We start from the raw sequence: 17,834 nt of genomic DNA on the forward strand, positions 1-17,834 counted from the left end.
TTGTACTTGTATGTAAATAGCCTATGTTTTTGTTAAGTTCTTTCAGCTCATTTACTGTACCTAATTATCAATGTAACTCTGTTGGAGCTTTTCTCCCCGGGCCTCCGCTGAAAAAGGACATGTATCCAGTCGGACCATCCCGGTTAACAAATGTAAAATAAATAAATAAATAATAAATAAAATTACACTGATAGCTTGGCTGTCAGTGACAGTTATCCAAATGGCAACTGAAATTCCAGCACTTGAACTGATTGCAGGCTGATTTCTCACAATCTTGCATTTTGAATCAGTGACTCCTTTGTGGAACCCCTGCAGCCAAAGCCAAGTTGCGATTATGGCATACATTTGGTGACCATCCTGGAGGGACTATGGTGAGACCAAAGGGTAGAGCTCAAAAACTAATGATGACTGTCTCTCAGCCGAAAGCACAGAAACTTTGTGGAATGCATCCAACAAGGCAGCCAAAACAAGAGGAACAGCAGAGGTTTAGGAGCATACATCTAAAGTAACTTATAATACCAGTTATGTACCTCAGAAACCTGAGCGCAAATCCATTTAAAGAACTCTATCATCCTAGAGATCATATCACCAAAAAGAAATATTTTCAAAGGGAGTATCAGAACTAGCAGATTTATATTTCTCTGATCCATAGTCCAAATGAGAGGGAATCTGAGAGGAATAAGCAAAGGACTCCTCATCCAAATCTAGCTCTTCCTCAGAGGAATCCTGCTCCCTGTGTCTTTTTAAGGGAGTACAGGACCAAGGGGGAACTAGAATAGAAACTCCCTGAGGAGGTTACAGTGCCATCAAAGCACTAAACAAACTGAGTGAAGGACTGTCATTCACCCCGTGGGGATCCTTAGGAGCATGAGTAATATGTTTAGTCTTCTGCTTTTTCTCCAATGGGATGTCCACCTTATAAAATTTGGAAGGTTCTGACCCAGAATGTCAATCAATAACGGTAGTAGGGATGACTTCTCTGTCAAATATTTGAGGAACACCCCTTGGCACCTCAGAGATAATCAGCTGCGATTCTGAACATCCGAAATGGACATGTGCAATGCCTCCTCGGACATGCTTAAAGTCAGATTCCCATTGGCCTCTAACCCAGTCATGGCAGAACAATCCAAAGGTAACGGTGGGCAAACCTCTGGGAATGCACTCACCTCAGGAGAAACTCCCGAGATAGGCTGAACAGCAGAAGATTCTGGCCAAGGCTTTTTGGCCTTCTTCAGACGACTGTCCTTTGAAGCAGGACGTTCCCTCCATTGTGTCTTTCGCAAGAAGCTTAAGACACTGGTGTTCAAGATAAAGCATAAAAAAAAAACAATCTATTATGAAGGGTTTTAGGTATAGGGGGATTGACAGATGGAACAGGACGTATGGTCGTGTGAGGCACCAAGGCAAAACAGACACTGTTCATGGCGGTCTTTATGGGGAATCTGTCTCCCACACTGGCATTTACCCTTCTAGGATGACATGAAACCCCACAAAAAAATAATAAAAGAAAGATAAGTAAAAAAAGAACCTCACATGAGTAATTATCTGCAACAACCTGGTGAACCAGCAACGAAATGGCCATTCAGACCAATGATCAAGAGATGGAGTTTGAACTGACGACAATGAAGTTCTGAGGGTGGTACTTCTAGAGGTCACCTTTATGTCCTACGATATGTGAGAAGCATACGTGTGATGTAAGCCATACCTTAAAGCAACCTAAGGCTTTGCTGTATACTGGCCAGACATTGGGCTGCCTTTGGCAGGGGATCCTTAATGTAATGAATACTGCAACAGTAAAATGGAAGGACATAGGCTCATAGGTTCATACTAGGCTATCTGCCCTAGGGCATTTATAAGCCTAGCCAGAGTGTGTTTGGCTTTCGCCATCCATTTTAAATTGATTTTGCTATGCCCTTTTTCAAGGTTAGTATACTGTGCCTCTGTCTAACAGTGACACAGAAGTGATACCCGGGGTAAACCTACGATCTCCCATCCACTCATCAAGATTCCTCTTGAAGAGGGTCAATAGGGACTCTGCCTAACCTGGACTGGGATTTTATTCCAGAGTGAAGGGAGCCTCTGGGTTAAGAATCTGTCCCTCCAGCATGTCCTATTTATGATCCTCTTGGTGAGGTACTTTTGGGGTCTTTCCAGTTGCTGCAGGTGTCTGGTAAGGTACATCCCAAAAGGGGCATTGTACTCAATTATGGGCCTGATGAGGGATGAGTAAAGAGGCACGATGAACTCCCCTGATCTAGATGTGAATCGCTTCATGATTAGGTGGGCTATATAAAATGTTTTTCTAACCACTTTGGCCACGTGGTTGTCAAATGAGAGAATGCTATCAGCTTGGGTCCCTAATTACTTCTTCTGTACTTAATGGATTACCACCTATGTGGTAATTTGTGGGCACTTTGTTTTTGCCAAAGGGGATGACTATACACTTTTTGGTGTTTAGCTTGAGGCCATGGCTCTGGCACCAGTTGTCTGTTTCTATGAGGCCCTTTTGGAGGATGCTTGTGTCAGCTGGAGAGTTGATTATGGCGCCCAGTTTGCAGTCATCTGCGAACTTAGTCAGCCACAGTCCTTCCGTGTTGGCCTGTACCTCCGAGAAATATATACCAAACAAGAGAGGTCCCAGGGCTGAGCCTTGTGGGATGCCACTTGTAACTGGTTTGGAGTCTGACATGGCTCCAGCAATTCTAACCATGTGGGTTCTGTCCTTGAGCCAGTTTGCAACCCATCTAGTGACATAGGGGGTTATATTTAAGCTGGTGAGCTTATCTATAATGCCCGAGTGGAGTATTGTATTGAAGGCTTTTGCGAGGTCCAGGTAGGCTGTGTGGACCACCTTCCCCTCGTCAATGGCTTTGGTGACTGTTTCAAAGACATCAACCAGGTTTAAGAGGCAGGATCTGCCCTTAACAAAGCCGAACTGGGTAGGATCCAGTGTCTGTAGGTCCCCAATATCTTTATTTATGAGGTCCATGATGATCCTTTCCATAGCTTTGCAGACCAAGCTAGTCAGGCTTATGGGGTGAATGTTTCCAGGATCCGTTGAGGCACCACCTTTGTGGAGAGGGACCACTGTTGCTGTACGCCACTCTTTGGGTACATATTCTGTAGTAAGGCTGAGATTGAACAGTAGTTTTATGTTTGGGTTTAGCTCTTCTTGGAGTTCATGTAAGATGCAGCCCGGGACACCATCTGGTCCCATTGATGCTGTGTTTTTTGCTTAAAGAGAGGGCAGCTCTTACCTGAGCATCTGAGATGTCAGGGGGGGCAGCACTCTGCTGGGATAAATATTTGCCCTTTTGGTGGGGGGGGTGTGCGCTGAACCTGTCAGCTAGGATGTTGGCAATGTCTGTGGGTTCGGTGTATTTTTTGTCATTTTGGACTAATTCTGAGCATATCTGGGAATTCCCACCCAGGTTCCTAACATAACTAAAGAAAGCCTTGTGATTATCCTTAGTGTCCTGTGCAATTTTCTCTTGAAGCTGGCCTTAGACGATTTTATGAGTGCCCGTAGTTTTTTGCTAATACTAATCAGAGATGCCTTCCCTTTTTGGGATTTTGCTCTATCATGTAGTAGCTTCCTCCTTCTATTGGATAGTTTGTTTATGGCTGGGGTCCACCAGACAGAACGTCTGCCTTTGGAGGATTGGGTCTTGGTTTTATTTGGGATTGCATGATCCATGCATTCCTGAAGGTGTTCATAGAATGCGTTTATAAAGGATTCTGCGGTCTGGGTCGTATTTTCCACAGGCCCGGGAGCTTTGAAGTATTCCACCTCAGTTTTGAGGAGTGTGAAATTTGTTTTAGAGAAGTTTTTCACTGTGGTTTTCAGGGCAGGGGGTGGAGTCGGGATGTGAATATCCAGTGAGATTAGTTTATGGTCTGATCTTACCAGTGAGGGATACACTTCTGGTCTGGAGCATATAGTCCCCCATGTTGGTGATGTTCAGGTCCAGTATGTTTTCTCCTCTTGTGGGAATGGTAACAAGTTGTTCCATAGCATTTGAGTTTATAAATTCTAGGAACCTTTGGGCTAGGGTGTTGGAGCTAGAGTAATGCTCCAAGTCTATGTTTGGGTGTTTCTGGTGCTACTTGTTATGTAGTTGTGCAACAGGTCCATTAATGCTGGACCAGATGATGCTTTGTATGTAGACCAGGCATAGATAATACTCCATCTCTTTCAGACTGCTGAGAGACTAAGGGCAATGCTTTGAGTTGGTACACACAACAGTTGTTTCCAATACCATGTATTCTTTTTGTGAGGAACCTTTGCGGTCAATCCAGTTATTGAATGTGCCTGGTCAGCTACATGCCGAAGGCTGCGGTATAATAGACTATTGATTTTGTAAAGGCAGAGCACAAAGGAACAATGACATCTTTGGACCTGGATACCTTAAGTTGTGCAACATGGAATGATTTTTTTTTTTTTTTACTGTAAACACATGATAGTCAAAGCCCAAGTAGCTGTCTACATTTGTTCCCAAATCCCTGACTGCTAGGTCTACTGTTAAAGGTATATTATCTATATAGTAATTTGCAGAGAAGGTGGTCTTACTGAAGGATACTATTATGCTCTTCTTAGCACTGAGTTTAAGTCTGTGACTCTGGCACCATTTATTAGTCTATGTTAGGTCCTACTGGAGAGCATTTATGTCTTGGAGGTATGTGAAGACTGCCAGCCTAGCTAGATAGAATTTTGCAGATAATTCTATGTCATTGTAAATATTAATATAATCCACAGGCTTGTTTTACAAATGTAAAGAGAAAGAAAAATTGTGTAAAATCTTACCATAACCACAGATGTCCTTTCTTTTCCATGTTGCAGTATTCTGCATATGGGGTTTATTCCTTCAGCCTCGGGTACGTATACCCAATATTCAAAAGATTTCAATCCCTCTGTGGTGCATCAGACATGGACGAGATTTTGTGGGCCATAAAGGTGACATCGGCATGCACCAGCCCTCAGAACATTAGCCCCGGTCAGAGCCAGTCCTGTAAGGGCAATGTCATATCATTGCCATCCAGAATGGGAAGTTATTAGCTGATAAGAGGGGAAGGAGGATGGGAAGGAATACTGCAACCTGGAAGAGAAGGACATCTATGGTTGTGGTAAGAATTTACACAACTTTTGTATGTCCTTCTATTCCCATGTTGCAGTAATCTGCATATGGGTAAGTGCCAAAGTTTACGGAGGTTGGGGTGGTGGTCTAGAGGCAGATTCCAGGAATCCATGCAGGAAAGCCCTGGTGAACCCTGCCTTGGAACTGGAGATGAGAAGCTTGTAGTGCTTGGTGAAGGTGTCGACTGAGGGACAAGTAGCAGCTTCCAGGACAGAAGAGGTATGTAAACCCTTGAAGAAGACTCCTGAAGACGCCATTACCCTTGTGGAATGAGCTTTAATTGTCCCTTGCAGGGACTTACCATGGAACTGGCAGAAGCTAATGGCTTTGGAGATCCAAGCAGAAATAGTCTGCTTGGTAACAGCCTTCTCCAGAGCTCTAGGGTGAAAGGATATGAAGAGTTGGTCAGTCTGTCTGACAGACTTGGTGTTGTGCAGGTAGAATCTGATCTGCCTATGAACATCCACGGAATGCAGCACCCTCTCACTGTTTCTATGTGGGTTTGGACAAAAATGGGTAGCTGTATGACCTAATTAAGGGGCAGATCATCGACTACCTTGGTAATGAAGGACAGATTTGTCATAAGGGTAACCCTATCTTTGTGGAAAACTAGAAAGTGTGGGGTAACCATAAGGGCTTAGAGCTTTGACACTCTCCTAGCTGAGATTAGAGCCACTAAAAGAACAGTTTTCCAGGTACAGTGCTTTAAAGAGGCTTTGTTTGCTGGCTCAAAGGGAGGTAGCGTAACCTTCTCTAACATGTAGAATAGGTCCCAAGGAGGGGGAATGGGTTTCCTGGGGGGGGGGCCAAGGTGCAGTACCCCTTTGAGGAAGAGTTTGCAAGGGAGTCTGGATGCTAATGGGGGATCCAAAGGCAGGCAAGCAGAAAGAGAAAATGGGCCTTGATGGATGAATAAGCCAGTCCAGACTGCAGTAGCTCACACAAATAGGACAGCACTAGAGGGGGTGCACTGAGAAGTGGATCCTGCTGTCTTTTATGTCACCAAATAGTGAATAGTTTCCACTTGGAGATATATGACTTTCTAGTATTAGGTTTCCTGGCCTTCTGCAGGACATAGAGCATGTCCTCACTGTAAAGGTGTCTACATGGGATCAGAATCCTATCAGTCACAGAGTAAGGTGCAGCATCTGCCACTGTGGATGGATTAGTGACCCCTTGGGCTGTGTGAAGAGGTCCACTCTGGGGGGTAAATTGTCGTGACTGTGACTGCCCTTGGACAAATGTAGGAGTAAGGGGAACCAATGCTGTCTGGGCCAGTAGGGAGTCACGAACAAGATTTTCGGGTTGTCCTGCTGAATGTTTAGCAGTTCCGTCTGAATGAGTGGGAAGGGGGGGACACATACAGATATTGCCCCTTCCATGAAACTGAAAAGGCATCTGTTGTCAGTGCCTGTGGTTTATGTATCCAAAAGCCAGAAAGTTGCCTGTTGATAGTGGAGGCAAACAGGTCTATTTGAGATATACCCCATCTGTGGACCAGATCCAGGAAGACATCTCGGTGCAGCATCCATTTGTGGTTGTTTGTGCTGGTTCTGCTGAAATAATCTGCCTGTTTGTTGTGGAGAGAGGGAATGTAGGTTGCTTGGAAAGGAGATTGTCTGTGAGGCAGCCAATTCCCATACCAAAAGGGCTAACCTGCAGAGCAGGTAGGAATTGGTCCCTCCCTGTTTATTGATGTACCAGAGTACAGTCATGTTGTCTGTGTATATCAGAAGAGTCCCCTGTAGAATGAATGGTTGAAATGCCTGGAGAGCTAGAAGAATTGCCCTCATCTCTCTGGCATTGATGTGTTCTGATTTTAGGTGATTTGGCCATAGGCCCTGCACTTGTCAGTGTCCGAGGGTGTCTCCCCATCCCAAGTCTGAGGCATCTGTGTGCATGACCTGAGTGGGTTGTGGTGGTTGGAGAGGGAGACCTGGGTTGCGCTGTACCTGATCCAACCACCAAAGTATTTCCTTTTTTAGGCAGGGTAGAAGGGGTACAATATGCTCTACAGGCTGGTTGTGTTGCTTCCAGACTGACTGGAGGTACCACTGCAGCTTCCCTATGTGTAGCCTTGCTAAAGGCAGCATGGATATTGTGCTGCCATGTAGCCCAGAAGCTTGAGGTACTGCCTTGCAGTCAACTCTGTAGGGTGAAGTACCTGGAGGAGATGTTCTCACAAGGAGCTCACTTTTGGAGGTGGTAGGCATGCCTCCATGAGGTCTAAGTGTATTCTGCACCCTAGGAACACAATGTCCTGTGTTGGTTGAAAATGGGATTTTGGCAGATTTATCTGGAATCCCAGAGACAAAGTGGATGTGCCCTTGCAGTATTTCTTGGCTGGCAGCCTGGATCAGCATGTCATCCAGGTAAGGGAATCTCTGTATTCCCTTTGTCCTGCAGTAAGCCACCACAGGTGCTACGCATTTGGTAAAGACACTGGCTGCGGTGGGAAGACCAAAGGGTAAGGCAGAGAATTGCAAGTGAGAAGAGCCCACCAAGAATCTTAAGTATTTCCTGTTGGAGGGCCTGACTGGGATTTGGACATACGCAGCTTTTATGTCTAATGTAACCATGAATCCCTGTGGAATAATCAGAGGGAAAAAGGCTGGTAGGGTAAGCATTCTGAAGGTAGGCACTTTTAGGAAGAGACTGAGGTAGAAGAGGTCTACGATGGGTCTCCATGGTCCGACTTTCCTGGGGACCAGGAAGAGCCTTGAATAGAAACCTGTTCATTTGCAGAGGAGGAACTGACTCTACAGTGCCCTGGTCTAACAGTGTCTGCAGCACTGGTTGTAAGAGGTGCAGCTGCTGTGTAGGAGGTCGAGGAATGTCTCTACATATAAGAAGGGAGAGCCATGACATGAAGTAGCCATTCTGGAGGATGGGCAGGACCCACTTGTCTTTGGTGAGGAGAGCCCACAGAGGGAGACAATGAGAGAGGCGGGCAGACAGAGGTACAGTAGGAGGTGAGAGGGGCAAGACTGGCAGGTAGTCAGATGCTATCTGCCCTGTCCTGAAAGGGAGCTCTCTGGCTGGAGGCAGTGGATGCTCTAGCAGGAGGAGGTTGTTTTCTGGTGAACGTATGAGGCCTAGAAGGAGCAGTGGGCTGGGAGTGCTTCCTAATAAGCCATGTTTTGGAAGGATAGTTCCTGTGAAACTTAGGGATTGGTGAGACCAGTAAATGTTTAACGTCCTGCATCTCTCTTCCTTTCTGTTGCAGAGATTTACAGAGATCTGCAACCTTAGAGCCAAACAGTGCAGCATTGTACAGGGGAACATCAGTAAGCTTTGCCCTGAAATCATCTGGCAGGGGCTGTAGGCAAAGCCAGCAGTATCTGCGTAAGGCAGATGCTGATGCTGCTGACCTGGCAGAGGATTCAGCAGCATCACAGCTACATCTGGAGTGTCTAGTGACCTAGGATGTGAGAGCCAAGACAGAGGACAGTGATGCTTTGGCAGGGGAGTCCAGGATATCTGCCAAATGTTTGGTGGCAGATTGCAAAACAGACCAGTTGTACTTGGCCTTGTAGGTCTGAGAGTTTGTGGCTCTGAAAGCCGAGGTAGCAGAAATATAAATCCTTTTGCCTAATCTTTCCATTCTCTTGCTGTCCTTGTCAGCTGGGAGAATGGTGGTAGTAGATGAGTTTAGTGGCTTTGTCAGTGGCAACAGATATAGTGGCCGGGTCAGCCGGTGGGCACTTTATCAGCTGCTTAGCAGTGTCAGGTACTTTATAAAGCCTATCTGGTCTGCGTGGGGCAGAAGGCTGAGAGTCAGGGTTCAGAGATGCAGAAGAAAAGGCATCTTGGAAGGCAGGGAGGATGAGAGGAACAGCAGATGGGCTAGGGGGTTCCATTTGAATTGGGTCTTATTACCTCATGTACCTCAGACTTTTCTGAGGAATCCCATTTAAAGTGTTCCTTCATCCTACTAATAGTCTCACTGAAGGTCAGATCTTCCACTGGAGAATCAGGGTCCAGTGACTCTTCCTCTGGGGATCCGTATCCCAAGGGTGGAGAGGGTTGGGAGTTGTAGGAAAGATTCCTCAAAGGAATCTGAAAGGACCTCCTCTTCCCTGGAAGCTTGATCTGTAGGCAGAGGCCTAGGGCTTAGGAGAGGAGGAGAGATGGAGGTAGAAAGTAGGTGTAGCCCTCAGTGCCAAGAAGGCACTGAAAAGACTCTGGCTGAAAGCCTGCCAATCAGGCATGCATTCTGAAGAGGGAGAGAGAGGTTTTCTCTTTCCCCTTCTTTTAAGAGGGGCAGTGGATGTCTGGAAACTGGTGACTGCAAGGAGTCGGAAGGCTCAGACAGCTCCTCATGAAATGCTGGTTCCCCCCCAGCGTTGACTAATGGCGCTGGCATAGCCTCAGCAGACGTGCTCTTGCCTGTGGATGGTGCAGCCTACTTAGAGGTACCCGCGACCTCTGAAGTGGCGGATTCAGAACCCTATCCTGAAACCAGGCCTATGTCAGCCACAGGTTGGGAGTCAGCCAGAAGAGGATCAGCAGTAGTTGAAGGCCGTAAGGTCCTGGCTTTCTGTTTTGGTTTTTCTGTGGGGACGTCAGAAGAGCCCGCCATCCCAAGTGTGAGAAGTTTCAAAAGTTGGTTCTCGAGATACAAGTCCAAAGCATGCAAGTGACTACACAACGTTTTCAGTACGTACCCCTGGCAAATAGGGCAGGCATTATGGTCGTGAGTTTTCCCTAAACAGAAAAGGCATCCTTATGAGGGATCTGGCATCCACACTAACACTTACCCTTTCTGGATGACATTAACAAGCAATAATCAAAATTAGAAGGACTGAAAAAGGGTCCCCAATGGGGTACTTATCTGAACAACGAATACAACGTCAGTGGTAACAGGAACACCTGGCGTACAACTTGCGGCTAAAAAGTTCTGAGGGCTGATGCATGCAGATGTCACAGTTATGGCCCACGAAATCTCGTCCACATCTGACGCACCACAGAGAGACCAAAAGCTTTTGGATACTGGCCGTACGTATGAGAGACTGAAGGGATAAACCCCATATGCAGAATACTTCAACATGGGAATAGGAGGACTATATGTTGTACTGAGCTTCAAAAATGTAACCACAGTATACCCTGCTGGAAGAAATCTGTTAAGTCAAGAATTTTACAACTCTGTTTGATCTCAAGCGCAGAGCAGGATGTCTGGGTTAGCAAATTCTTTCTATTGTTTTGAGACAGAGATAATTACTAGATTTTACATCTAAAGTGTCCTTTACTGCTGTGGTTTTCTGGCAGATGCAAGATTACAAAGATATGTTAAATTTTAAGTTCTGTGTGCCTGGGAAACTTCAGCAGAGGTGTCAAGAATGATGTAACCTGAAATGACTCAGCAGTACTGTGTATTACCAATTTAAGGGTTATCTCAGAAAGAAAGAAAAGCATTTTTATCTTGTCTTGGATCTAGTAAGAACATCCACTCACCAGCACTTGCTTTCTCTGTATGCAAGTAATATTTACAACAGTGATTTCTCTTGGAGAGAGCTAGAAATAGCCAGATTAGTCTAGCTGTTTTCTATATTTATGTCAGACTATCCTACAATATTGTTTTAAAGTAATTCCTGTGATTTCTGAACTCTGTAATGTCATTGTGTTGAAGTAATAAGTATTGTCTTGTGTTTTTATTATTTATTATTAAATATTTTTAAACCTTTCAACTGTGCCTGTTTTGTGTACAGATAATTTAAGCTCTAGAGTACTTGCATGTATTTAATGATACTGCAGAAAGCCACTCCAATAGCCTTGCTGTTCGTTACACTTACTAACTGGATAATAACATTACAAAGTGAAATTGGTCACCTTTTGGGAAGGGCCTTATAGTAGCTGATACTAGTGGTTGGTAGCAGTCAATATTACCTTATAGTCTGGGCAGAAAGGGGACATTGCTGGAGAACCTGTGCCAGCCTTCTTCAGGAGTGTCTGTGTATTTGTATATAAATCAAATCTTACAGTGTATGTGTTTGTGTATGCCAGCTACTTGGTCAGGGACATGAAGCATTGGTTGGACACAGAGGGTGCTGGAGGTTTTAGCTTGACCACTAGGCTGAGATCTGGATCCTATAGCTGTGCCAGTGGGGAGTCTTATTGGGGATCTGGAGAGAAAAGGAGAAACCAGCCCCAGACTGACTGTGATCTCCGTGTGCTTTTAAGGGAAATTGTATTTTACTGTGTGTGTACTTGTTATCCTCCCAATATGGATGCCCCTCACCGGTGCTAGTGGTGAGGATTGAGGCTCCTTGATTACTGGGCCAGTGCACGGGCATCACGGGGGGATTCAATGACTGCAACTAATTTGTAATGGTCTATGAATCTGGACAGCCAGAGGCCTTTGACATTAATGGTAACTTCAGTGAAGTAGATGCCAAACAGATGTGGCCCTAGCATCAAGCCAGGAGGGACTCTGCTACTAATTGACCTTTTTGTGGAGGTAGACTTCACTATCTTAACTTCTTCAGTCCTATCTGTGAGCTAGTTGGGTATCCAAAGGGTGACTGTAGGGGTTTATACCTAATTCAGCAATCTTGTCTACAATGCTTGAGTGAGAAATTGTAATGAATTGTCTGGCTTGGTTTATATGCACTGTTTTATCTTCACTGCTTTGGTGACCTTCTCAAAGAGGTCCATCAGGATAAGTAGGCAAGACTTTCCCTTGCTGTAACCAAACCAAACTGAATCCAGTGTCTGAAGATTCTCTCTGTCATTATTTATCACTTCTGTGAAAATTCATTCCATGGCCTTGCATGTGAATCTAGTCAGACTTATGGGTCAGCAGTAGTTTCTTGTCTCTCTGGATGGCCTGCCATTGTTTAGTTGTACAACACAAGCATGATATTTGCAAAATGGTTGGATGAATATGGTGGAAAGTTTTTCTACTGAAGAAGGACTTGGAAAAATTTGGAGTGCAAGACACAAGCAAGCCATGTGTGGGACCTCAAAATGGAAGTATGCAACAAAACAAAGGAAAAATACTTCTGAACACAGGGCAGCAATACGAAGCTGTACATGAGTCACAATAAATAATAACTACTGAAACTTATTTACAGAAGTTAAATACATAATAAATGACCCAAGCAGCAGAACATTCCTATTTTGTTTAACCCCTGTAAGACACCATATATAAGTACTTACATAAGGATCTTAGCTTTTCATGGTAAAACAAGGTGGGTTGCGTCAACAAATCATCAGATATCAGACATATAAAACAAATTTAGTGCTCAAAACTTCAATTAGGATCAACAGTGAACAATCACAGACTCAAAATATGTTTCTGCATTACACAAATAATGCTAAAGGCTATGAAACAGTTTACTATGAGAAAATGTGACAGTTCATCTAGAAATCCTCCTATACTGTACAATAATAGTTGCACTATCTTTCATCAGTGGCTTCTAAGGACTGAAATGTAAGAATTCTGTTTTGTCAAGAAATTCTTGCATGAACCCTATCCCCAACTAATCTGCACCCAATTAATTTGAAATGACTAATCCTAGGCCATGCTCATAAGCTCCTCTAAAAATGTAAACAATGAATGCAATCACACATAAAAAACAAGTTATCAGCCTACTTCAAAAAATGTTCCTCGAGTAGACAGCAAGTGTTGGAGGTGTGATGGGTAAGAAAGAAGCAACTGTGAACATATCTTCTGGGAGTGTAATGAGTTGGTAGACTTAGATTCTCTGCAGACTGCTCTGTCAGAGATGCTGAGTAAGCAAGTTGGAGTGACTTGGGAAACTGACTAAGCTATGATACAAACTCAGAATTGCCTAGACACAGTAAGGCCTTGCTGAGTCTAATTATGACAGCTGCCAAAAAAGCAATTACTAGAAAGTGGAAATCAAAGTCTAAACCAACTTTACTTGAAATAATGAGGACAGTAACAGAGTTAAAATAACTGGAACTGGGATCGTTAGAAAAAGGTAGGATCAAATTGCATAGGAAAAATGGGAACTGTGGGATCAACACATGCAGAGGAACAAGGTTTAAAAAAAAAAGGCAGGATTTGAATGAGCTATGTAACGGCTGATTAACAGTGACTGGATATGATAAAAGCGATGTACAATGTTTGCAGCTACAGTTGTGTTGCATGGTTTGCAATGTATAATGTTTGCAACTGAGATTGTGTTGCTATTGTTTATTGTCATTTATATAAATGTAACATGGCCTACATCATACATGACAACTTAATAAAGATGTTTCTTGTTAAAAAAATAGTATATAGCTAACCGGTTATTACACATCTTATGAAAGCCATTAGTGTAAGTAGCTAAGTAGTTGGCTAGCTGCCATTGTGGGCCACTTTGTAACTAGCCAATTTCCCTTTTAAAAGGTGAGAAGCGAACCCTACCATGTGTCTGGAAGATAAACACCTTAACCACTATTCCAACCCAACACCTGACATGAAAATGGACAAGCTCTAGATTTACTAGCAATTTAACAATAAAATGTACCTGCCTGTGATCTCTGAATAACATGCATTTCCTTGTTGCAGTATTCTGGACCTAATCCGGCCCCAGGTTAGTCTTTGGGGCCAGGTAATTCATATGTCAGTCAGTTGAATGAAAAGAAAAGCTACCACTCACCATTTCCATAATAACGGTATTTCAGAAGCTAATGATGCTGACAAGTGCTTTACTAAATGACAAGTGAGAAGATAACAACTAACCTTAGGAGAAACAAGAGATAAAACTTATTTTAGTACCTCACGTTCTGCTTCCTTTAGCTCTAGCTCTTTCTCTTTGACCCTTTGGACAAACATCTGTCGCATTTCATCTTCCCTTCTCTGTAGCTCATTCAGGAACTCCTGCCTCTTTGCTTCGTAAGTCTCCTGCAGACTAATGCAAGAAAAAGAGACCATCTTGATTGTGAAAAGAGTAAGTGAACTACAGTAAGCAGCCAGTTATATTTTAACTTAGGTAACTTCTGTCTAGGAAGATGTGTAAGAGAATATCATTAACAAGTAAATGAAAGGTATGTACTTACCATAAGATCAGTGTTGTCTTATTTCATTCTTCACTCTGGGTTATCAGATCTAATGCCAGCACTCTTAGAATTTTCAGCCCAGGAGCTCTACCCTTCTCAACCCTTGACTCCCTGCACTAACTGCCTTTCCTTAGATAGAGTTTGCCCCACAAATGCTCATAGAACCATGTTCCAAGGAAAAGGAAAAAAGAAACAATTTATGCAAGAAAAAGCCACAGGACAGCATAAAGACCCCCTTGCACTCCGGTTCGAGGCCAGTCCGCACAGTCAGCCAGAAGCAACAACAAAGATGACAATATGATGTGGGGGGTACATGGAAAGAGGGACAGATGAGAAGGACAGAAGAAGATGGCACAGATCTATCATTATGGTAAGTGCATAAAGTACAGTTGTGTACACTTACCATAAATGTAGATGTTTGAGTGTATTCACTGTTGCAGTCATCACCTGTGGGTTATCTCTGCTGTGGTAGCCCTTGGCCAGCATGAATACCAGAGTCAATGTTTTTTTCTGTCAGCTGCTGTCGCCTGTAGTCTGACGTCAGGTCGTCATTGCTATAAACTAAGGTAGCCAATGTCATTAAATCAGTTTTTCTTGCCCTAACTTGTCAGAAGCACAAGGAAATAAGGAAAAGTGGTCCTGGTGGCTAAATTCCACCATGGGAAGCTTATGTCCCCCTAGAGGAAGATGCTATATGGGGGATGGAGGGAGGAAAACCAGGACTGCAACAGTGAATACACTCTAACATCTACATTTACGGTAATTGTACACAACTGTACTATGTTCTTTGTGTTTCACTGTTGCAGTCATCACCTGTGGGAGGATTCCCAAAGCTGAGGAGAGGGGTGGAAGGATAGGTTAGAGGGTCAGCAGGTCCTGTAGAACTGCAAAGGCAAACCCCTGCCTTAGATTTAGAAAAAAAGAGGTAGGTGATAATGCTTTGTAAAGGTATGGACAGAGGTCCAGGTGGCAGCTTCCAAGATGTCCCTGGTGGGGACTCCTCTGAGGAAGGCTGTGGAAGTGGAGGCTGCCCTAGTGGAATGGGTACGGACAGACTTGGGGGGGGGGGTTCTCATGTAGTCTGTAACAGAAATGGATACAGTGTGATATCCATTTGGAAATGGTTTGTTTGGAAATGGGCTTCAGCTCTACCCCAACGCTGACAAGTAGTTTGTCTGTTTTTCTGAATGGTTTAGTACAGTCCAGATAGTATTCGAGTTGTCTATGCACATCTAGTGACTGTAGAATTCTTTCTCCTTTGTTTTGAGGGTTGGGAAAGAAGGTGGGTAGCTGAATAGCCTGGTTGAGGGTCACATCAGATGCACCTTGGGCATAAAGGAGGAGTTAGCCCTCAGAGAGACCCTGTCTGCATGTAAAATGATGAAGGGCTCAACAGCCATGAGAGCCAGAAGTTCTGATATCTTTCTGGCTGAGGTGATAGCTAGTAGGAAGGCAGTCTTCCAGGAGAGAAATTTCAATTCTGTAGAAGCAACAGGTTTGAAAAGAGGCAAGGTTAGTTTTTCTAGAACCTAATTCAGGTCCCAGGGTGGCGTGGGAGGGCTTCTGGGAGGTCTGATATTAGAAGCCCTGAGGAATTGCTTAATTAAAGGATGAGAGAAGAGGGGTGGGTCTGAATCATAATGGGCAGAAATGGCTGAGGCATGGATTTTAATACAGGAGAAAGAGAGGCCACTATTGAACAACTCGGCTAGGTAATCCAAGATAAGAGGGATGGAAGGATGGGAGGTACTGGCCCCTTTGGACTGGTTCCAGGAGCAGAGTCTTTTCCATTTCCCTGCGTAAACTTTTCTGGTGCTGGGCCTTCTGGCCTCTGTGATGATGTCTAGGACAAGTTTGCTTAACAGGGACTCCTTGCTAGTTTTTAAGGTACAAGCCATACTGAAAGGTTGAGACTCTAAGTCTGGGTGCAGCATCTTCCCCTCACCTGGGCCAAGAGGTCTGAGATCAGGGGAAGCTGCTTGGGGGGCTGTAAGGTCAGGCTGCGCAGTAAGGGGTACCAATGCTCTCTGGGCCAATCTGGCGCAATGAGGATGGTCTTTGGTCTCTCCTCCTTTATTTTGATCAGTACCTTGGGAATAAGGGGCAGTGGAGGGAACAAGTACAGAAAGAGGGAGTTTCAGGGGAAGGTCAAGGCATCCATCTTCCACACTAAGAGGTAATACTCCCTGGTACAGAACTTTTGCAGCTGGTGGTTGAGGTGTGAGGCAAAGAGATCTCCTTCCAGAGTCCCCCACTTCTGAGTGATTTGCAGAAAGATTTCCCTGTGGAGCTGCCATTCGTTGGGGTCCAGTAAGTTTCTGCTTAGGCTGCCTGCCCGGGTGTTGTTGACCCCTGGTAGGTATTGGGCAATTAGATGTAGACCCATGGAGGTGGCTGTAAGCCAGAGGCTCATGGCTAACCTGCACAAGGGGGTAAGACTGACCCCCCCCGTTTGTTGATATACCACAGTTCTGTGGTGTTGTCTGTTTTTATAAGGAGAACCCCTGGCCTGAGATAGGGTTTGAAGGATGTCAGATCCTTTTGTACTGCCATCATTTCTTTCTGATTGATGTACAAGTGAAGTTGCTGGGCATCCCAAAGACCTTGGGTGCACCTGCTTGCAAGGTGAGCACCCAAGCAATATCTGAGGTGTCGGTGGTGATGGTCTGGCCTGAAGGGCAGAGGATGAAGGGAAGACCCTTGTTTCTGTCACAAGCCTCTGCCCACCAGAGAAACTCAACCCTTATACATGGGTTCAGAGGAAGAGAGGTCTCTAGGGACTGAGAGTGCTGGCACCAAAGGTTCAAGTACCACTGAAGTTGTCTCGCCTGAAGCCTGGCCAGAGGAATGAGAAGGATGCAAGATGCCATGTACCCCAGGGCCTGCAGGAACTTCCTCACAGTGAGGTGACTTCTAGAAGCCAGCTGAGTAAAGTAGAGAGGCAGGAAGCTCTGCTTTTCTGGGGACAGGAAGGCCATTTGGGATTCTTTGTCTAGCACAGCTCCCAAGAAAATGATCTTCCTGCTGGTATTTTGTTTTGATTTCTTCTCGTTGATGGTGAACCCTAGGGACGTTAGGAGAAATTTGACAAAGAGAAGATCCTGAAGCAGCTTTTCTCTGCACTCTGCCTGAAGGAGGCAGTTGTCCAGGTAAGGGCAAATCTGTAAACTTTTCTGTCTGCAGAATGCTATGGCTCGGGCCAAGCATTGGGTGAATACTCTGAGTGCAGTAGATAAGCCAAAGGGCAGGGCAGAGAACTGAAAGTGTTTTGAGCCTGCTCTGAAGCACAGGAATTTTCTGCACTATTTCCTGATGGGAATGTGGAGGTAGGCATCTTTTAAGTCTAGGGTCACGAGCCAGGCATTTTTTGCTAGCATAGGCAGCAGCTGCTGCAAAGTTAACATTTTGAATCTGGGGACCACCAGAGAGATGTTCAGAATGGATAGATCCAGGATAGGGAGCCAAGTGCCCTCTTTTCTTGTGACAAGGAATCGTCTGGAATAAAAGTCTTTACCTGTTTGATCTGATTTGTGTCTTTGTAGACTTGGAGAAAGCATATGACAGGGTGCCTAGAGAAGAGTTGTGGTATTGTATGAGGAAGTCGGGAGTGGCAGAGAAGTATGTAAGAGTGGTACAGGATATGTATGAGGGTAGTGTGACAGTGGTGAGGACTGCAGTGGGAGTGACAGA

General features: G+C 44.7%; 1 protein-coding gene across 1 annotated transcript in view; it reads right to left on the bottom strand.

Annotated features, from left to right (window-relative positions):
- The window catches only part of LOC122801629 (septin-11-like), a gene marked incomplete in the record, with an annotated part of 1,221,166 nt that overhangs the window by 298,926 nt on the left and 904,406 nt on the right, over window positions 1-17,834 (bottom strand). The window contains 1 exon segment of the mRNA XM_044071107.1: window positions 13,864-13,996. Within this exon segment, the coding sequence (XP_043927042.1) occupies window positions 13,864-13,996 (133 nt within the window).

Source organism: Protopterus annectens, chromosome 5.part0, assembly GCF_019279795.1.
Source record: "Protopterus annectens isolate FY-2018-M chromosome 5.part0, PAN1.0, whole genome shotgun sequence".
In the NCBI taxonomy this organism is placed as follows: Eukaryota; Metazoa; Chordata; order Ceratodontiformes; family Protopteridae; genus Protopterus; species Protopterus annectens.